This window comes from Danio aesculapii, chromosome 5, assembly GCF_903798145.1.
Source record: "Danio aesculapii chromosome 5, fDanAes4.1, whole genome shotgun sequence".
NCBI lineage: Eukaryota > Metazoa > Chordata > Actinopteri > Cypriniformes > Danionidae > Danio > Danio aesculapii.
Genome location: NC_079439.1, coordinates 27,644,035 through 27,667,098, shown reverse-complemented (window position 1 = coordinate 27,667,098; position 23,064 = coordinate 27,644,035). Strand labels below are relative to the sequence as shown.

Genomic DNA, 23,064 nt, shown 5'->3' with positions numbered 1-23,064 from the left:
GACTTTGGCGTTTTCCGAATGATCCATTTTCACAGGTCAAAGATGCCAGAGTAGTGTGGACATCAGGTGTAACCATAACAAAACCTATACAATTTTTTAAAAATGGGTGTTAATGGCACACCGTGCTATTATGTCATTTTCTAATATTTTGAATTAGCTTTTATTTTATTCTTTTTCAGTTTTTTCATAAATGTAATTTTGTGATCAGTTTATTCTTGTCACTTATCATTAAAGTCATTTTATTGAATACTATAATTACTACATACTAGATTAATATAAAAGATGCAACTCTTTAAGAATATATACAGTTGAAGACAGAATTATTAGCACTCCTTTTGAATTTTTTTCTTTCTTTTTTAAAAAAATTCCTAATGATGTTTAACAGAGCAAGGAAGTTTTCACAGTATATCTGATAATATTTTTTCTTCTAAAGAAAGTCTTATTTGTTTTATTTCAGCTAGAATAAAAGGTCAATAAAAGGTTTTTTTAAGGTCAAAATTATTAGCCTCTTTAAGCTAATTATTTTTTCAATTGTCTACAGAACAAACCATCGTTATACAATAACTTGCCTAATTACCCTAACCTGCCTAGTTAACCTAATTAACCTAGTTAAGCCTTTAAATGTCACTTTAAGCTGTATAGAAGTGTCTTGAAAAATAACTAGTAAAATATTATTTACTGTCATCATGGCAAAGATAAAATAAATCGGTTATTAGAGATGAGTTATTAAAACTATTATGTTTAGAAATGTGTTTAAAAATCTTCTCTCTGTTAAACGGAAATTGGGGGGAAAGAAACAAAAAAAAACAGGGGGGCTAATAATTCAGACTTCAACTGTATATACAGTATAGTGGGAATATATATAGGACTAGACAATTTTGTAGATTGAACTTGATCTTCTTCTAAGAAAATCTGTAAAAAAATATCTAAAACCATCTTCTAACGTTCACAAAAATCAATAGTCTCTGTGTTCTATATTTAACCATTTTGTGTCATTATGTGACAAGGCTCTCAGCAGACACTGATCCTCTCCTCTGGGTGTCATTCGAGCAGCTCAGCTTTTGATTAAGATATCCAGTCACTAAAGGGCTTTATGTCTCCATGGATACCATGCATCCTGCCACAATAAATGGAGTCCTTTTTTTTCATGCACCCACTCTAGTCTCTAAAAAGCAAGAGAAAATTGCTGTGTAAGAGTGGTCCAGGCTCATTCTGCTCTTTGCCAAAGACGAAGTGTCTTTTTTAATTCAGTGTGGTCATTGCATGTTTTAGTAATTACAAATGAGATCAGTACAGTGCCCACTAACATTGGCAGCACTGGTAAATATGAGAAATAAAGGCTGTTGGGATTATTGTTAAACCTTTTGATATTTTGTTCAAAAATATCAGCAAAAAAACTTTAAGTGCCACAATTATTGGTATCTCTAGGAAATCATATGAGTAAAACACATCTACCTTTGTTTTAATCTCTTTTTTATTGATTTAAATTACAATGTCACATCAAAAATGTTTATTCATAATTCGAATTTTGGCCATTTCAGTGCGGTCATGTCATTGGCCCAAAAACATTTCCTACTTGTTATCAAACTATTTCATAAGTACAGTATGACAAGAGGCAATTCAAACATAACTTAATGTTAAAACAGCTATCATAACATTATTTATCAAAAAGTGGCTCTTTTTTGGATTCTCGGAAGCTATAGAAATAGAAAATGTAAAAAAGGAAGTACGTTGGGATCATTGTTTTTGTTCACATCCCTTAAAATCATCTATATTTTTATTCATATTGCATTCTATCTGGCTTTACAATATCATGCAGCAGATGCATTTGAACTTGCAAAGTGAGCCATTCTTCATAATGCCACAACAACAAGTGTAATATTATGATAAACATTAAATATCATGTGGTCTTTCAGAAGGAGGATTTGGATGCTTTAGAATTTTTTAGATTTGGAAACTTAACACAATGGGGAAAACCAAAGGGCGTTGCTGAGATTTGCAGCAGATGGATGTTGAGCTTCACAAAATGGAAAGTGGCTACAAGAGTATGCCAATAGTCTGCGCCACTTCAGGGCGCCCTAAGTTCGAATGCAGTTATAAACTGCTTACTAACGTATATTAATGTAGAGTTAATGCTTAACAGATAATGAATCACCAATTAGCTAATGCTTTATAATAACTACATACTATAAATCATTTATTAATTGTTACCGATGTTTCTTGGTAGGGCACTTAAAGGGTTAAAGAAAATGTCATGAATCAGACTGAAAGAGCACATGTTTCTATTTTCCTTTTCACCTTTTCCAAAACACTCTCAGGAGGATGGTTCAAGTAACAAGAAAATCTCCAAGAATCACAGCTGAAGAATTGTTAGTTGGGTCTTTGGATCAGAAAGTCTTCAAAAATACAATCCAATGTCACCTACATCACCACAAACTGAAAAAGTCTCTACTTTCATTCAAGATCAAACTCAAAGTTGATATCAAAAGGTTAAACAAGCCTTCTTTGTTCATTTTAACAAGTGTGCCAGTGTTCGCGTATATAATAATGAATATGTTTTTATCTAAACTATGATACTTGACCTTCCCTGACCCATCAAAGCAGCCCATTGATTGCAAAAATTGAGACATCGGATCATGTTATCTTCCTCCATTAAAGTGGTCTAGGGCTTAAGCAATATGCTGTAGTGTTATTGTTGTGGATCCTGCAGTAATCCTTCTATTCCTGGATTCTCATATTGTGGTTGCACTCTTGACATTGTGGCATTAAGTCGGTTTAATATTGGCTTGTTTGGCTGTGATTGTCCTTGTTTGACCTGCCTGTGCTGGATAAGCCTCGACACACAGGTCTGATTGTCTAAATCAGCTTGTGCTAGTGGCAGAATCAGGTCAGTGTAGTTCAGTTTCATGACCATAAGTACTGTATACTCTCTTTAAATCCCCGTCTGTGTAATTGCAAGAGTAGGCTGTACGGTCACACTTTATTATGATGGTTCGTTTGTTACATTGCATCTACATGTCAACTAATTCTCATTAGATTATAAGTAGACTGTTAAATTGGGGTTAGGATTGTGGTTAGGGTTAGAGTTAGTGTAAATTGACATGTACTTGCAAAGTTTCTTATAGTTGGTTAAATGTCTGTTGAAGGAGCAGTATCAACAGATATTAGACAGTCTACTAATACTCAAATGGACCATCAAAATAAAGTGTTACCGACAGTACTTACAGTACAGTGTTGGTTATAGTAAATATAAGTAAAATACTTTATAATATCATTGCATAAATTAAATTTAGTTATCATCATAGGAGATTCACTTTGTTTGGGAAATATTTGTAAAATAATTCATATTTCACAGGACCGCTAATAATTTTGTCTGCAAATCTAGCTGTGTGTGATATTGACATAATTATTTATGCTATTCAATATGTATTATTTAAAAATAATTAGCTGTTTGTGTTTTGTGGTTTTATTACAATTTCTTATTCACCTTTGTCTGAAACTTTTTTTAAATGAAATTAATTGTATTTTCCAATATTTGTGCTCATAACGTGAAGAATAGCTGATTTATGCCTCATTCTATCAGGCTTTACCTCACAGCAAATGTATTTTGACTCTCAAAAACATGTTTTTACGTAGTTATTTTTAGTAAAGTGTGTGACTTTCTCCATGCTTTCGACTTTTAAATTGTTAAAACAACAAGTATGTTTACATGGACACCAATATTCCGATTTTAATACGATTAAGAGTCTGATTAAGAGTCTACCAGGCAAACAGCAATTTTTTATTAATTTAATCTGATTAAAGTCATAATCGAACTAAACAGAAATCAAATTAAGACATGTGGAGTATGCCGAATTTACTTGCATTATTGAAGTGCAGTACAGACATGAAAACACAGCAGTCAAACTATTACCGTCTGTAGGATTTTGCGACAGGATTGTCTATACACACACGGCTGTTTGGGACTATTCTCTGTACCTATCAAGTCAGTAAAGGACCACAGACACATACACAAATGCAAAGTTTTTTTCCTTCATTTAGCGTGTGGTATCAAATTCCATCAAAACAACACTCTTTTCAAGCAGTTCATACTCTCATCCAATATTTTGTTTGTCACGGGGGACATACATGAAATGTGTCTGAATGAGAGTGAAAGTGCAAGACTGCAGTAAATATCAACAAATTAACGAAAAAACGAAACACCCGAAATTTAATGAAACTCCGAAGGAAATGTGGATATCGTGGTGACGCAATGACGTTAATCGAATTATGTGCTATAACATGTAAAACAGGATCATGCAAGGAACATTTAAAAAGCAACTCATGTAAACACCTTAATCATATTATTGTCCTATTTAGATTAAGGCAAATAATTCAATTACTGATGTCCATGTAAACTTAGCCAATGAGAATATTATCATAGACAGCAAATATGTGGTCAGGATTTGGATGCTTCTGAAATGTGTGCACACAATTTCACCACCAAACAAATGTCGCATTCATCCCTTTTTCTTGAATTCTTCCCTGTGTTGTGGTCTTTGTGCTGTGTTGTGTGTGAAGCTCCCTCTGTTTCCTCTTTCGCAGCCAGGCCTTTAATCTCCTGCTGCTAGTTGTGCTGCAACCTGCTGGGCCCTGTCCAACTTCTGCTTGCTTATTCTATAAGTGACTTTTTCTCCCTGTGTTTATACACTTTTATCAACGTCTCTCTTTCTCTATTCCTTGTTTATTTTAGCTATGCTTTTTATTGTAACCCATGCATCAGCAAAAAAAAAAAAAAAGAAGTTACTGACCAAATTTATGTTGACTTCAACTAATATTACCCTTTAAAAAGAATGCATATAGTTGAAGTCTAAATTATTAGCTCTCCTGTGAAATGTCAAAAGTATGTTGATGTTTTGTTCAGCCAAAAGTGCAAAGTTTTCAGGCCTAGGTTAATTTGGCTAACTAGGTTAATTAGGCAAATCATTGAATAACAGTGCTTTGTTCTGTAGCCAAAATATATTGAACAATATGTAATAATACTGACCTTAAAAATTATTTTAAACGAAGTTATTTTATTTTTAATAAATATTTATTTTTACAATATCTAATAGAATGGACCTTAAAACAAATCCAAAATATAGATTTTTTTTTTATATTTCTATTTAATTAAAGGTAATAAGACTGTCACAAAAGATGTATATACTCACCAGCCACTTTATTAGGTACACCTTATTAGTATTGGGTTGGAACCCTTTTGCCTTTGGAACCGCCTTAATCCTTCATGGCATAGATTCAACAAAGTACTGGTAATATACCTCAGAGATTTTGGTCCATATTGACATGATAGCATTACGCAGTTACTGCAGATTTGTCAGCTGCACATCCATGACGCTCAATCTCCCATTCCACCACATCCCAAAGGTGCTCTATTGGATTGAGATCTGATGACTGTGGAGGCCATTTGAGTACAGTAAACTATTTGTCATGTTCAAGAAACCCATATATATATATATATATATATATATATATATATATATATATATATATATATATATATATATATATATATATATATATATATATATATATATATATATATATATATATATATATATATATATATATGGGATATATCTGATATATTCAATAATATTCTGAAATTAATTAAAAATGGGTGGAAATCAAATTGATTTCAATATTGTATTTTAAACTAAATTGATGATTTATGTTGTATTTAATTCTGAAATTTTACATGGATCAAATACCTTTCATTTCTTTCCTCCGTCTTTAGAGAAGCATCCAAAAATGTGTCCTGCATGTGAATTACTTGCTTTCTTTTACTCTCAATGTGCTTTTTTCTCTTTAGCTCATTCTTGTTTTGTCGGTGCTGTGTTGTCTCTTACTCCGTGACGGGTCAATCAGTGTTATCAGGTTAATAGTGCCTCAGCGGGTTTACAGGATGTTTCAGTGAGGGCTGCTAGCACCGCCATCCTGGCATCATGTGTTTGCAGCTCTCAGCAGGTCACCAACACACATCATCAAAGACCTGCGGTTGGGCACAAACGCCACTCCATCCTCATCCTTTCTTTATAGCCTCCGCTCAGCCTGTATCCATGGAAACTGTATCCAGTGACATCTGTTGCCTAGTAAGCTGCTTGGAGGCAGAGTTTGGTTCCTGTCTCTCGGTTGGCACCTGGAGACCCTTGATTTATTTCTTTGTCCATTGTGAAAAATGTGCACATTTCCTGATTAAGTGCATCCATTTCCTGTTTAAACTTGAGAGGTTTGAAGGTCCTGAGCCCAGGGACAAAGTGTTTATCAGTGAGATACTCACTTAATTTTAAGATTCTGACTATATTTCTTGGAAATAATATGAAATCTAACAATATATTGGGGTTAACATGTTGACTATTATCTGCAGCATGTTTTAGCAAAACAACACTGTAAAATAAATTTATGTTGGGACAACATGAAGAAATAAAGTTAGCCTATTTGTTTTTACAAATTTAAGTGGATTGACCATAAAACAATTAAGTTGTCCTCCAAAAAAAATCAGTAATTGTGTTGTTTCTGCTCAATGTAAATAAGTAGTTTGAACAAACAGCAAATGTTGTTTTAAGAGAGAAGAACGCAATTCACATACAGAAGATTTAAGCATTCCAAGCTCACTCATATCTGCTAGTATCGATCAAAGATTACATGCACTCAGGGCCAGTGCGTCTATAGAGGCGACCTAGGCGACCGCCTAGGGCGGCATCATAGTGAAAGCGGCAAACCAAACCCAACCCCCCTCCCCCCAATGGCGGCAGAGTAGTGAGGGTAGCAAACGGGCCCCCCCGATCCTCACTTTAATCCGCGACACCCGGTTTTGAAGCCAGGAAAGGTCTTGTTTGTTTTTTTGTTTTGTTTTTTGTTTCATTGCAAACTGAGAAGGGATTTCATTGAAAGTTTGCACAAATCGATGCTTTTATATCAAGCATGTTTAAAACATGCAAAGTACACACATCTAGGGCTCTGTTTTTAACGATCTAGGCACAAAGTCTAAAGCGCATTGCGCAAAAGCATTAAGGGGATTGCCGTATTTACTTTTTCTGTTTTAAGAACGGAAAAATACAGTCCTGGTGCATAATCTAACAGGGTTGTGCTTATTCCCTTAATGAGTTATGGGTGTGTTTTGTGCATTAGGTGCTTTAAACCAATCGTAGTCTCATCTCCCATTCCCTTTAAGAGTCAGTCGCGTCACGCCATATGCATTTGCTATTTACATGGCGATTTTGTAAGTGGAAAAACTGAACACTTCTCTGGCGAGAAAACAGTTAAACAGACCGTCTGCAGCGGGGATAAAGAACGAGCCTCCTCTATTCAGCCTCTTTACTTTCTCCTTACTTTTACTCTTTACTTCACTCCTTTACTTTTGTGGATAAGGAAACGTGTTGTACGCACTCCACTGAAGACATCCATTAGCCTACATATTTAATTTCGTATTGTTAAACGTAAAGATTTATTTCAAAACTGTTTCTAAATTCAGTTCTGATTTCAAGCAAACCAATAAATGAACAATAATAATGTGTGGTCAAAAAACTGAGTTATATCCAAACACACCTCCTATTCTTATACCCCATATAGTGATGCATAAGTCTCCAAAACCCAACAGGTGGACAAATTTAAATTTGTTTTTATTAAAACAAATACAAATACGCATATAATAAATAATAATGTTAATAATAACAACATTATACAATTACACATTGTCATGAATAAACTGAAAAAGCCCCCCGAGATGAGGCATGGAGGTAGTGGTTTTTATCTTTATGTACAAAATAATAGATTTGTAACATTTTAATCCTTTTTTTTTCATATGTAAATATAAATGTCTATTGCTGTACATCCTGTGTGTATTTAGCAATGTCAATGCGTTTGAACCCACATAGGCAAATAACTAATGCACTCTGCGCTGGACTTTAGACCTGCTTTTAGATGGTCAATGGCGGGTTTTCAGTTCAGAATTTCAGTTCTTCAAAACAGCAGCGCGCCAACAATGCTCCTTAACACACTTCTTTTATATACCAGCCTGCCTATGAGTCCACAAAGCGGCACAAATGGATTTGCTTATTAAAATAACGTGGCTAACCGTGAAAATTACAGTTATGCTGGTCTAAAAATAGCAACAAATCGCGCCAAACATGTCTTGCTCCTTATTGCACCAGGTGTATCATAGGACCCTTAGATTCATGCCAATTGAGTGTGTATTTGTGCAGCTTCTGTTTTGCTTTAATTAATTTCACTCTGATATTTTATCAAAAAAGTGTTTATAGTGAAAGCCAATCATTTCTGTTTCTATTGTTCTTGTATTGTGCCTTTTTCTTGTCTAAATATTTATCTTATTTAAGTTTTTTGCCAAGGGCAACATGGTGGCTCAGTGGTTAGCACTGTCGCTTAGCAGCAAGAAGGTCGCTGGTTCGAGTCTCGACTGGGACAGTTGGCATTTCTGTGTGGAGTTTGTATGTTCTCCCTGTGTTGTTGTGGGTTTCCTCCGGGTGCTCCGGTTTCCCCCACAGTCCAAAAACATGCGCTAACTGAATAAACTAAATTGTGTGTTTGTGTTTGTGTGCGTGTGCGTGTACATGCGTGCGTGCGTGCACGTATGTGCTTATGCGGTGCCACAATACCATGTGTTAGATTTTCAAACTGTGATTTAGGTCCAAGCAATTGTAGGCAATTGTCCATACTGTGCTAACTGTCTTTCAGCCATTAGGGAGGAATAAACAGGTAGCTATAAAATCACAATCTATCTCTCTTATATCTGGATCACAGCCACAACAGATGTACAGCTGGAAAACGTTACTCTCCATATGGGTGTTATACTGCAAATGGGTTTAAATTTCTCATGCTAGAAAGAGACCCGTTTGTTTGGCAGGGTGCTGGTTTCATTTATGTTTTCTCCAGTTGTCTTTTCATAGTGATGACTTTTTTTTTTTTATGGGTCGGAGTTTAACTTGGCAATCTAGTAATAAAAACTACAGCTTGAACAGCTGGTAGGAAAGCAATTTCAGGATAAAGAATGAAGAACCCAGATGGTTTCTGGTTCCTGCTCAGGTTGTTGACACATCTGACATTCTGTTCATTTTTTAATGTGAACTAGACTTCACTGATATCATCAATAATTGGGTAATAGAAAGTTTGAATGTGGGTTACAGTTTGATCGAATGTCTGTATATTGTTTATCATATGTGTCCATTAAGATCTTCAAAAATATTCAGTGTGTATTCAGTACAAAATATATATGAGGAGTTAAGATGGAAAAACCGCCAAGTGCCATCTAAAATTATATTTTTTTTCCTCAGGCTGTTGTGTGTAGTTTGAGTCATTTTACTCTTAGTGCAAAGATTAGGTTATTTCCATTGCCTTTAAAGGGAAATAACTGCACTTAAACATAGGAAGTTGAAAAAAATGCATATTTTAGAGGAGTATTTCAGATGGCACTTAGAGGTTTTTGCATGTAATCACTTCTTTACGCTGCAAAAAAAATGCTTTACTTACTTAAATTTTTTTTATCTTGTTTCTAGTCCAAATATATTATCATGGTTTATCATTATAGAAAATGCATCTTTATTTAAGAATTTGTAGATATTTGGAATAGAAACAAAACAAAACCTCTAGGTAAGAAAAGCATTTTTTGCAGTGTATGTTGAGTAAAGGACATCACTGTGGCACAGTGGGTAGCACGATCATCTCACAGCAAGAAGGTCACTGGTTCAAGCCTCAGCTGGGTCAGTTGGCATTTCTGTGTGGAGTTTGCATGTTCTTCTCATGTTCGCCTCGTGGCCGTAGCGTTTATGTGTGTGAATGTGAGTGTATGGGTGTTTCCCAGTACTGGGTTGCATCTGGAATCCATTGTGTAAAACAAATGGATAAGTTGGCAGTTCTTTCCACTGTGGCGAATACAAGGACTAAGCCGAAAAGAAAATAAATGAATGAATGATTTGAGTAAAATGTTAATATTTTATTTGTTTTAAAAAGGTCTGATCAAAATTCTTTCAGATTTAAATGAATAATAATATATTTTGAAGGATACTTTTTCTTTTCTTTTTTCAGAAAATGACATTTGGACAAAAACAAAATACGTTTTGTTGTAATTAAGAATCAGGGTTATTTGACCAAATATTGCTTTTCTTTAATCAATTTAAAATTAAAATATTCATTATTGTATTGTCAAAAAATGTATAAAAATGTCTGAAAACATAGCATTTTGCTTTATTTTATACAAAAACAGATTACTGTAAATGACGACAGTTTTATTTAAATATAGTGTAAATGTCATAAGTGGTTTTACAGTATAAAACCAAAATTGCGTTTATAAATCATAAATCCAAAACCTTTTTTTTTTTTTTTTTTTTTTTTTTTTTTGCATAAATACTGTCAAACCCAAGGTTATTTATGCCCCTGGGACATGAATAATTTCAGGCTTGACTGTATATAATAATATATCGTACACTATCATACACTGAAAAAATTATTTCTGCAAAACTGTTGTAAACTATTTATATTGGCTGAATTGAATCAAACTAAATTTAGTAATGTTCAACTTAAGCACAATCGCCTCACTACAAGAAGGTTGCTTATTTGAGCCCTGGCTGGGTCAGTTAGCGATTCTGTGTGGAGTTTGCATGTTCTCCCTGTGTTCGCATTGGTTTCCTCCGGGTGCTCCGGTTTCCCCCACAGTCCAGACATGTGCTATAGGTGAATTGAATAAACTAAAATGCCCATAGTGTATGTGTGTGAATGCAAGAGTGTATGGGTCTTTTCCAATGTTGGTTTGCAGCTGGAAGGGCATCCGCTGTGTAAAATAGTTGTTGGATAAGTAGGTGGTTCATTCCACTGTGGCGACCCATGATTAATAAAGGGACTAAGCCGAAGATGAATGAATGAATGAATGTTCAACTTAATTTGTTTGTTTAAAATCAGCCCAAATAAATTGTTTTCAGACACTTATCTTTAAAAATGAGTAAGTCCAATGAATCAACTCTGAATCATTTGTTTGAGAACAGTTTCAAAGTAGCTTCCTTAAGCAGTTATTTTTCAAGTGTGTCAGCTTATGATGTGTAATTAGTGCAAATGACTGGTGCTTACTCGTGTATTTTCTGTCTGTGGTAGGAATGTGAGTTCAGATGGTGCAGAGGCGCGCAGACGCTTGAGGGAGTGTGAGGGACTGGTGGATGCTCTTCTGCATGCGCTTCAGTCTGCTGTGGGCAAGAAGGACATGGATAACAAGGTGAGGGTTTTCAGCAGAAAGAGCTGCAGGGTTCCTCCATACATCTTTGTTTAATCGTCATTTCACAAACGCACTTAAAAAAACTGAACTGAATCATCATTAAATACAGTTGAAATCAGAATTATTAAACCTTAGAATTTTTTTCTTTTTTAAATATTTACCAAATGTAACAGTACAGCATGTCTGATGATATTTTTTCTTCTGGGGAAAGTCTTATTTGTTTTATTTTGGCTAGAATAAAAGCAATTTTTAATAAAAAAAAAAAAATATATATATATATATATATATATATATATATATATATATATATATATATATATATATATATATATATATATATATATATATATATATATATATATATATTATGGTCAAAATTATTAGCCCCTTTAAGCTATATTTCTTTTTGACAGTCTACAGAACAAACCATCGTTAAATAATAACTTGCCTAATTACCCTAACCTACCTAATTAATCTAGTTAAGCCTTTAAATATCACTTTAAGCTGTATAGAAGTGTCTTGAAAACTATATTTACTGTCATTATGGCAAAGATAAAATAAATCAGTTATTAGAAATGAGTTATTAAAACTATTATGTTTAGAAAAGTTGAAAAACTCTTCTCTCCATTAAACAGAAATTGGGGGAAAAAATAAACAGGGGGCTGATAATTCAGGGGGTTTAATAATTCTGACTTCAACTGTAGATGCAAATTGAAACGTTATACCTGTTTTTTCTTTCATTTCTTGCTAATCTTTGAATAGCTGCTTTGATACAATCTGTTTTGAATAAATTGCTGTACGCTTATTTCATGCGGTTGCCATTTAAAAAAAAAAAACGAAAGCTAGGCTGCAGTGAAAAGAAACCCAGAAGAAGAGGACCAGCACTGTACACATTGCAACAACTGCTGTTACAAAATGATTCAGGATCAAATCAATCATTGCAACTCCAGCTGTTGCCACGATTTCTAAGTGCAGATGTGGTGTAAACATCACTTTAATATCATTCAGTTAAGTTTAATTTTAGCAATTAAAAGCATATTAAGCATCAATCAAAATCATAATCTCTTTAAGAGTAATAAAGCTTAAATATCCTCCTAGGCTTCAGTTCATGGAACTAGGTAAACACAGTGGAGACAATTCCCTGCTTTAGCCTATGTAACCCGGTGAGCGATAAAACAATGCATTCCTGTGTAAAATGTTCGGAGCACACCCTCATGTTGTCTGTAATAGTGCTGTCACGATACAGAGATTTTAAATACGTCTATTTTCTGCTACCATTTAAGCGCAGTTGAGCGCATTCTTAACTCTATACTGCACGCATTATGATAAATCTGTAAAAAAATATTTGACTGTTTTTGTTTTCTTAAAATGGCTTTTTGTTTTCTTAAAATGGCTTAACTTGAAGTGCTGTAAAAAAAATTGGGAAAAATGAATTTTTTAAGGTACTTTATGATATGTTGCCACATGGCAACAACGTCCAACAGTGGATCTAACTTAGAAATGTCCAATTTAAAACTTTCCTTATAATTAATAATTTTTTAGTTTGAAATAATTTAATTGGTGCTGCAGCATTATGAGCTTTAACACAAAACTTTTAAATAACACCTTATACATACTTTCCAACAACATATATTCCAACAGCTTTTATTTATTCCATTCTTTTTTGCTAAATATTATTGAAAACAATCATAATATTGTATTATTATGTATACATGATACATACATTAACATACAGTGAATATAAATATTTCCTCCAGTAAATATTATAACAAATAAATAACAAGTCTAGTATATCCAGATGCATTAGAATAATGTAGCTACTAGCTAACAATGTTTATATATATTGTACTATACTATATATATATATATATATATATATATATATATATATATATATATATATATATATATATATATATATATATATATATATATATATATATATTATACTATACTATACTGCCTTATCTGCATCTGAGCTAACTTACCTGAACTGTCTCTATCAAATGTCCAGTCTGCATCATTCTCATGGTCACTAAAACCCATCTCATCCTCATTTTCATCTGCAGGAAGAGCCAGTTCTGTCCTTTTCTTCTTTGACTTACCATAGAACATGGTGTTGCTGGCTAATACACTGTTCCCTGTATTCATATCTATTCAAAAGTAGTATTACCATTAAAACTAGATTTTATCCATAATGCAAATGCCATTAACACATGACTAATCAACATTATATTACTAGCATTCATGTTGTTATTGTTACAACTTAAAAGTTCACAGCTGACCTTGCTAGCTAGCTAACCCATTGCAATATTACATGTTCCAATATTGCACAGTGTTGCCATTTGGCACATCAATGGCTACTCTAAGGTCTTCTCTTTCCAACAACAAAAAAATATATATGTTGGTCTTAAAGAAACAGTGGCAGGGAAACATAATATTATGTTGCCATATTGTTACGCCGTGCAGTAGAGGATTAAACATCGCTGATTTACCATAGTGTTCACTGGTGCTTAACAGAACTGACTGTGACAGGCCGTGAAGTTCATCAGTTCACCGATTTTCACCGAGTGCAAGCACAGATACAGACACTAGAGCATTTTAAAGCCATGAATATTAGTCGATTCATCAGTGGATCGCTTGTCTATGTTTGCACTCAGTAAACATCGGTGAAGTGTGCTTAACTGATGACCTTCACAGCCAATCACAATCATTTCTGTTGAGCACTAGTGAACACAATGGCAAATCAGCGATGTTTAAGAACGCGCTCAACAGTGCTTAAATGTTAGCGGGAAACTTATGGGTTTTTTTTTATTAAAGTACTGAAATTCAGTATCATGACAAGTCTAATAAAGTGAAAGAATCATTTCATTAATTTGAGTTTGATAAATGGCATCTAAAATGTGTGTTTGGGAAAGAAAGCGATAGCTAACTAGTGCAATTTCCCTTAACTTAGCTGAAAAAGTGGTTTGATATTCTTTTTTATTTTCACTATCCATTCAGAACAGACCTTCAGGTCACTTGGAAAACAGTGAAATCATGAATTTGTGTCACTTTCTTTTCGCTGATAAGATATACAGCCAGGTACACAACAATATGCCATCGCAGATGCCGTTCCTCTGTGACTCCAGGCGATATTTCTGGATTTCTTCTCACTCATTTCTGGGTTTCGCCTCACTTTCGCTTTTAAAATGGCGGCCGCATGAAATCAGTTTATAGGAATCAAAGTGACTTGACTATAGAAGGGGGGTTAAACTGAATGGACAAAGCAAACTGTTTCCTGAAATATTATCTAATTTAACGTTGCTGAAATAATAGTGTGCAGTTTAGCTGTAAATACGTTACACATGAAAAATGTGTTTATTTCTATAAAGTCCAGTTAGTTCCAAGATCACAAAAAAGGAGTTGTTCTGTGATATGTTTTTGGTTGAGCAGAGGGGAAATTAAGCATAAAATATCTTCTTTTTTTAATTAAACAGTGCAGAGTCTATACTGCGGTCATGTCAGACTATCAAAACAGCAACTCTTGTTTGGTTTCCTTATAAAATATGTCTGTGTTTCTTACCAAATGAACAAGACACTCAGATTATCATGATTCTAGCTCTGCATTTGTGCTATATGTTGTCAAGTGATGTTGTTTCATGCATCAATTAAAACAGCAGATTAAAAGATCAGCCCTGAATGTGCAGTGGTAAAAAAACAACACTATTTTGGTACATGAACCTTTAATAAACATTGGTACAAGTATGTGTATCATTACATTGGTAAAACAAGATGAGCTTGCAATCCTGGATTAACATCTACGTTTGAAAATGTAATCCATACCTAATCCCTACCCTAAACCTGTAACTGTAAATTATTCCCAAACTCACAGGGAATTAATAGTTGGGTGACAATAATGTAGAAACACATAACCCTAACTGTAAGCCTAAGCATAACAAGCTATACAAAACTGTAAACCTATCCCTTAAATCTGATTGGCTGATTGGAATCATGGATGTTGATCCAGGAACATGTCCTAGTTGGTAACCGCTAAAGTATTTTGTTCATCATAAAGTGGTTTATTTTGCAATAATAATTGCCTGCCTGCACCTTATCCCACTTACTACTTTGCTACTTTAGACATAAATAAATTGACCCACAATACTGATTTGAATAGTTGTATTTTGAGAAAGGAAAGCGGCTATGCCATGTATCCAATTGTGTGCCTGGCATCATGGCCATTTATACATTTTAGCCTGATAAAATCATAGTAATGTAGTATTATTCATACAGTTCAGCCCGACAGTTTAGCCATTTATACAGTTTAGCACAACAAAAGCATACAGTAGTAGTATTATTTATACAGTTTAGCCTGACAGTTTAGCCATTTATACAGTTTGGCCCTACAAAAACATACACTAGTACCGTAGTATTATTTATACAATTTAGCCGGACAACAACATAGTACTGTAGTATTATTTATACAGTTCAGCCAGACAGTTTAGCCATTTATACAGTTTAGCACAACAAAAGCATACGGTAATACTGTAGTATTATTTATACTGTTTAGCCCGACAAAAACAGAGTACTTCTATATAAACAGAGTAAACTATATTTTGATACATTTATGTAGCCTTTATTAGACAAAGGAAATATTTTGTGTTTTGCCATTATGTAATTTTTTCAATATTTCTCTGTTGATGTGTGTCAGTCTGTGGAGAACTGTGTTTGCATCATGAGGAACCTGTCGTACCATGTACACAAGGAGGTTCCAGGAGCTGAGAAGTTTCAGGACCCATCAGCTCTTCAGGCCCCCGGCTCTGCTGGTACTCAGAGAAAGAAGAAAGATGACGCAGGCTGTTTCGGCGGAAAGAAAGCCAAAGGTCATTATCGAATTCTCCTTCATCTCATCTGTGCTTTATATTTCTAAAAAAACATTACTGAGTACCTTTATATCACTGCCACAGGTTCACGGAGGGCAGTGTGGTCCTAGCATTAACACATCAACATCATAAAAAGCAGAGCTAAATGGTGCTGGAGTCTTTGTTTGTTTCCCCTGTGCTCTTTTGTGGCTCACAATTCATAATTGGAGTGTGTGTGTGTCTGGGGTATCAATGTTGAATCAATATTCATCTTGAAATGAATGGTGGGTGTAGGTTCGGTGTCTGCGGTGCTGCATTGTCTTAGCTGAATTAGTTCTCTGAACACTTTGCCTTTAAACTGTTGTCGCTAAACGTACTCCTTAACACTGCGCCAAGAGAGCTGATTCATTTCCAGATTCCAGATGGTTACAAGGACTTTTTTTTGAGTAATATTAATTATTTTTTGCTCTCTCCCAAATGAACTGGTGAGAGCCCTCTTGAATGCATTATTGAACTGAATTAGCAAATTGATTCTCCAACAGGCGTACTCATTAAACACACTGAAGGAGCAAAATAACAGGAATGTGCGTTAAAACGGTAATGATAAAAACATTGATGGCTTATTGTGCCTCGTGGACTATTTTTAATGAAGTTTGTTTATCTGTCAGTGGTCCTGGAGACGTGAATTGTAGATGCCAGTTTATTTACTCCAGAAAATACCCCAAACAAGCATTAAGGGAAATTGTACTGTACTTTGGACAGACCGATTTTTTTCATTTAATATCTTTCCTGAGTTAAAAGTTATACTGTAACTGACCCTAACTACATGTCCTAATGACAACAAGATTCCAACGATAAGCAATTTGTCTGTCTGCTTCAGAAGCAACACAACAGAACCTTTTAAACACCACCTCACACATTCAGAAGTGCAGAATAGTCACTGTACTACCAAATAAATGGACAGCTTTATCACCGAATTATTGAATTATTTGCTGAGAGGAAAAAAAAGACAGAAGGCACACTCTTTATTTTCTTTATTTTGCAAAAGGCACACACTTTTGGTGTTATTGTAAGTGTACACAAAAAAAGTAGATACCTAACAGATTTGAATGGTTTATAACACTTTTTTGTGTGACCAAAATCAACACAGTGTTCCTAGTGTCTTTTGCAATGATAAGAAAAAAAAAGATGCTAATCATGCCGTCATGACCTGGCGTCTTTGGAGGGTTACAACTGATTACCATCATTAAAAGTACATTCTGAGTGACTGTTGTTGTTGGGTTGAGTTCTACCATTTATGTGCTTTCAGCAGTATGGCTATGAATGTCACATAAAATGGTAACTACTGATAGCATTTAACACCGAATAATGCACATAATCAGTACCTGAGGTGATCATTGTCATAGAAGTTTAGCCATGACAGTGCAGAAATAAAAGTCTTTCTAAAATCATAACTTAGGGAATCGCTGTTGCTTATGCAGTGTCAATACTGGAGTTGCTGTATGAACTCCCCAGAAAAAGGAAGAGTAATATGCAATGTGCATTTGAATGATATATTCAGACTTGACATAAAGTAAACGAATAACATATTGACATTTATAGCCTGCAGGTCACAGTATAAAACTGAACTGAAACATCACCTAACAGAACAGATTGAGGAAAGCAAAAGATGATTCCCTAGATGTCAGAGATGACTGACACCTTTAGAGCTTTTTAGATTAAAAGCAGCCATCTAGATCAGTGGTTTTCATTTTAATTGATGCTACCCTTAATATAAAACCATTTAAATGCAAGTCAAGTCGTAGGAAGAACATGAGACACTCCATCGATTTTTAGTTTTAGTACAAGAGTAAGGCATCATTTGAAATTGTAAAGAATTGACTTTTTTGGGCTTTTGTTAAATATAGAAAAAACAAACAGGGTTCACATTCTGAAGTGGATATTATGACAAGAGTAGACTTAAGCTTTGTATATTTTTCCAAGCCTGTCTGAGTACCTGATCTCTGCATTTCACATACAAGAACTTTTTCAAAATGATTCTGAATCAAATGAATCAGTCTCTGTTTTCACTCCAATCAGTGTAGTTGGAGTGGATAGGGAGAGGGGATCTGGAAAGGTCCTTATATTGGGACTCTAGAGTATATATTGGCACGCTGACCACTAGACTATTTGTGCCGACCACCAATGCTAATATACTATACATAATTTGTTGAAGGGCAGACAGCAACAGGAGCAGATAATACAGGCACTATAAATAATCAGATTCAGTAGTAAATGTAGTTCTGCACACTTTGACTATAAGCACATGCTGTAAAAGTTACATGTTGGCTTTACACAAATCCAGCAGAATGAGTGTCATTTTTGCCCCACTATCATGTTAGAAATTAAATTAAAAAAAATATTTGAACTATTTACCAGTATGGTTGGGTTGATAGACAATGCCATCGTCCATCGCCAATGGCTGATAGACATCACAATGCTAAGCCGGCATCGCGATCCTCTGCCCTGCCGCCGTCGCAGCAGCAACCCGCTCAAGAAAAAGACACACTTAGGCCTCGTTTAAACTAATACGTCTTAGTTTTAAAATGGCATTTTAGAAAGAAAACAATCCATGTCCACACTGGCGTTTCACCTAGCATTTCTAAAGAGATCTCTCTCCACACTATACCCCTGAAAATGCACAAGACGTGACCACACACACAAACACACACTTTGTCATGCGCTGCAGCACACTACCATCTAAGCTCCGAGAGTAAGCTGGTGCTTAGAGCACAAAACCCCAGAGAGCAGTGCACATCGGACAGTTTATCAAGGATGTACCATTGGATCGCGTCTCACTATAGTTGTTAAATGTAATATTTAATTAATCTTGTCTTTATCTAATGACCCTTCGGTCTTTTGAATCTATCAGGTAATGTGTCACAGCGTCAGTACACTGCTTCAATCTTTCGCATTCACATTTATACTTAGTAATTTTAGTGAAAACCTCAGATACTGTTGTTTGGTTTCTGTTGGTTGTGCACCTTTTTTAACCAAATTTGTTGATGCCATTATAACAACACAGATTGCTCTGCCTATTCATGTCAGAGTCCCGCAGAAAAAGTGATTGACAGGTGGTAATATGTGTGTAACATCTTTATTTATTTATGATTTGGTTATGGGTAAAACAAAGACCATGCGGGTCAAGTAGTTGAAATGGTAGGCTACAAATAATTACTTCATTATGAATTAATACATTTTTCAGAAATAAATAATTCACCACCATCGTCCATCCTGATGTTTCACATTAGTTATCGTACAATGCCAAATTGGTCGACATTGCCAAACCCTATTTAGCAATATTACTGATTTACTGCAGTTTATTTCAAATAAACAATCATGAGAGACCAATCTAACCAATCCCAAATCTTTGAATTGAGTGTACACACTGTTTAAATAACAATCTGTAAATAAATTTCTACTGGAAAGGACGACAGCAGTTAATTCAAAGATATTTTGTTTAACTACAGAATATAACCATTTCACCAAATTACAAGCAAATGTAACTGTAAAGCAAACTGTGAAAATGCAGAACAGCCTTTACAGTTAAAATTCATGAAATTACAGTATGTTACTGTTGATAATTTGTATTTATAATATATGTCACATTATATTTCAAAAGCAAAGCAAATGGTCAGATTAAACATTTGACTTTTCATTGCGTTTTCACTTACATTTGAAGTCTTTGCCAGTAACAAATGTCGGTGCAATTAGATGTGATGTGTTGAATTTCAGGTAGCTAGAGCAGAATAACTTGCCTTTGACAGTTTAGCTCACCAAGTAATTTGTTCAGCCAGATTCTCTCCGAGCAGTTCCATCACAGTAAGAGAAAACTTGACTGTAGAAGATTGATTATATTAACGCTCACTATAATGGCTCAGCAGCAAATACTAGTGTTATGAATTGCTCTGACACATTGCAGAACACAATGGCATTTAAAATCTGTGAATACACTCGGTTTCTTGGTAAATTTGCTGCACAAACTGATAAACTTGTCTCTCCATCCTCTGGAGCCTTCTTTTGAGGGAACTAATGAAACTGACTCTCTCCTCCACAACAAACTTGCTTTAAAACTTTATAAACACTATGCTTCTCCTGTGTACTTTTAAGTGATCCACAAATAAGTTCTGTCTCCTTTAATACACACACACACTGAATCTCCTCTCTTCTTTCCCTGCCTGCTTTTTTTTCTTACTGGTTTTTGCTGCCGTTCCTGCGTTGGCTAACTCTAGAGGAATGGTTTAATCAAGGTGAGTGTTTCTTCCTACTTCCGTCTGACTTATTCCCCTCAGCATACATTCACATATCATCTTCTGTCTTCATCAAAATAAAGTTTTTATCATCACCTCTCTTCCACTCTTTCACCTTCCATTCTGACTGGCCAGTGTTCACCTCTTCAAGGAAATGTCAAACCTGTGCCAATTTAGCTGGTTCAAAGCCTCTTTCTGCTGGCATAGACGTCTGTCGATATCTGTTAACGAAGCCTGGCTTTTGCTTTCTGTCATCTTGGCCATTGCTTAAAAGGATTGTCCGTCCAAAAAAAAAAAAAAAGTCATCATTTACTCACCCTCATGTTGATCCAGATTTAGTGTGAACTAATGGAGAGAATGAACTAATTCACAGAATGGAGAGCTTAGGCAAAATTTCACTTTTCCCTTTACTACAGTGGCCATGTCTTTCTAAAATAAAATACATTTGTGTCTAAATTTATTTGGAAAGTATTAATTTTGGTATATATATATATATATATATATATATATATATATATATATATATATATATATATATATATATATATATATATATATATATATATATATATATATATATATATATATATGTATGTGCTAAACATTTCTTGCCTTGTTGCATTCAGATAGAAACTATTTTTTCAGATAGTTTGTTACATCAGTCTTGCTCACGGTGACTCATTGGTTAGCACTGTCGCCTCACAGCAAAAAGGTCATTTCTGTGTGGAGTGTGCATGTTCTCTCCATGTTTGCATGGGTTTCATCCGGGTGCTCCGGTTTCCCCCACAGTCCAAAGACATGTGCTATAGGTGACTTGAATAAACTAAATTGGCCGTAGTGTATGTGTGTGTTATGGGTGTTTTCCAGTACTGGGTTGCAGCTGGAAAGGCAGCCGCTGTGTAAAACATATGCTGGATAAGTTGGCAATTAATTTCGCTGTGGCGACCCCTGATGAATAAAGGGACTAAGCCTAAGGAAATAAATGAATAAATTAGCTTTGTTTTCTTTCTATATTAAACTGAAACTTTGCACTGGAGTTTAATCTCTGTTGTTTAACATGTAACATTTAATGTAACAATTTTGCCATTTTTAATTTTGTCTGTGGTGGATGTGGCATAGGTGAATAGTAACCAGAGGCTGTAAATTTATTTCTAAAAACAATTTTAAAAGATTCTATGGTGTAATCCATGCAAAGTTTTCTGAAACCATTCAGAAACAATTATCTTGCATTTGTTTTATTATTTGTTTTAGATTTTGGTAACTATAATTACCCTGTGCATTTACACATTTGTTAGTCAATTAGAGGACATTTTTAATTATTCCCCAAATTTTAATGTGCAAAGGGTTAGTTCACCCAAATTAAAATTTATGTTAATAATTACTCACCATCTTGTTTTTTCAATCTCTCGAAACTTTTGTTCATCTTCGAAACACTCATAAAGATGTTTTTAATTCAATTAAAAGCAATTACATTCATACTGAAAGTCTATTTTCACAAAACTTTCTGGCTTCAAATGATTCATTCAGAGATCAAAAATCTTATCACGCAGTTTGTTAAAAAGTTTTAATCACTTTATAAGATTAACCTACATTGTAAAAAAAATCCATAAATTTTCAGTTTTCTGTATTTTGTGATTTATTTATGCTTTTGAATTGCGTTTTAAATTATATTTCTTTTAACCTTAAAGTTAAAAAACTGACTTTTATTAACATTTTTAGTAGTTTAACATGATATAATGCATGGGTTGGTATTGTACATTAAGGTACAAAAACCTTGTAATAAACATTTTCTGCTATATTGCAGACTTATTTATATCATTTCCTAAACATTATAATATTTCAAACTACTAAAATGTCAATCAATTGAGTAGAATTTTGAGGAAATAAATTAATTTAATCCATTTTGGAATAAGGCTGTAATATAAAAAAATGAGGAGAAAGTGAAGCGCTATGAATACTTTCTGGGTGCACTGTAAGCTGATAAGAGCTATAGATAAAGAGATTATTTTACTGAAAAACTACAGTGACATTATAACCACATGAAATATAGTGTGTGACTGTGTGAGTAATTTGGATATTTTTTTAAATCGTTTTTTTTTTTTTTCTGTTGTTGATTTTGGAGCACGTCAAGTATGTTTGGAACAATATGAGGGTGAGTAAATGATGGCCAGATGTTGATTTTGTAGATGAACTGTCCCTTCACCATGCTCTCTGTCTGTGATAGTGTTTTCATTGCTTCACACTAGCAGACAGTCGTCCTCTGCATTTTTAATGGGGGTTCCCACTCTTGGGAGCTGATGTCAAGAGCCTGTGTCTGAGTATCTGTGTAGTAGCTCGCTTTATATGTGCCACGTCTGTGACTGTGTATGTGTGTCTGAAACTCTGGTCTACTTGACATTTTCATAGCAGAAAAATCCATCTCTCACACAGTGACACTTACAACTGCTCTCTGTGTGTATGTGTGCGAGTCGTTCTCTCACTCTGTCTTCCTCTTCTTCACTTAGGGAGGAAAAACGGAGAGCATGACAAAAACTATGACACGTTGGACCTCCCCAAGCGCACAGAGCCCACTAAAGGTACGTCTTCCTTTGACACCACCAAATTACTACATCTTTAAGCTGTCAGTCCTCCGAATAAGGGACAGGAAAAGACCTGACTCCTTGCTCTTGCTCAGAGA

General features: G+C 34.6%; 1 protein-coding gene across 5 annotated transcripts in view; it reads left to right on the top strand.

Annotated features, from left to right (window-relative positions):
• arvcfb (ARVCF delta catenin family member b) overlaps nucleotides 1–23,064 on the top strand; it is a 430,881-nt gene that overhangs the window by 342,677 nt on the left and 65,140 nt on the right. For 4 of the 5 annotated variants that reach the window (XM_056457809.1, XM_056457811.1, XM_056457810.1 and 1 more), the window contains 4 exons: nucleotides 11,137–11,254; nucleotides 15,948–16,119; nucleotides 20,370–20,387; nucleotides 22,892–22,963. In XM_056457809.1, coding sequence (XP_056313784.1) covers nucleotides 11,137–11,254; nucleotides 15,948–16,119; nucleotides 20,370–20,387; nucleotides 22,892–22,963 — 380 coding nt within the window. The remainder of the gene's footprint in view (nucleotides 1–11,136; nucleotides 11,255–15,947; nucleotides 16,120–20,369; nucleotides 20,388–22,891; nucleotides 22,964–23,064) is intronic. The other variant, XM_056457813.1, reaches the window with a different exon arrangement.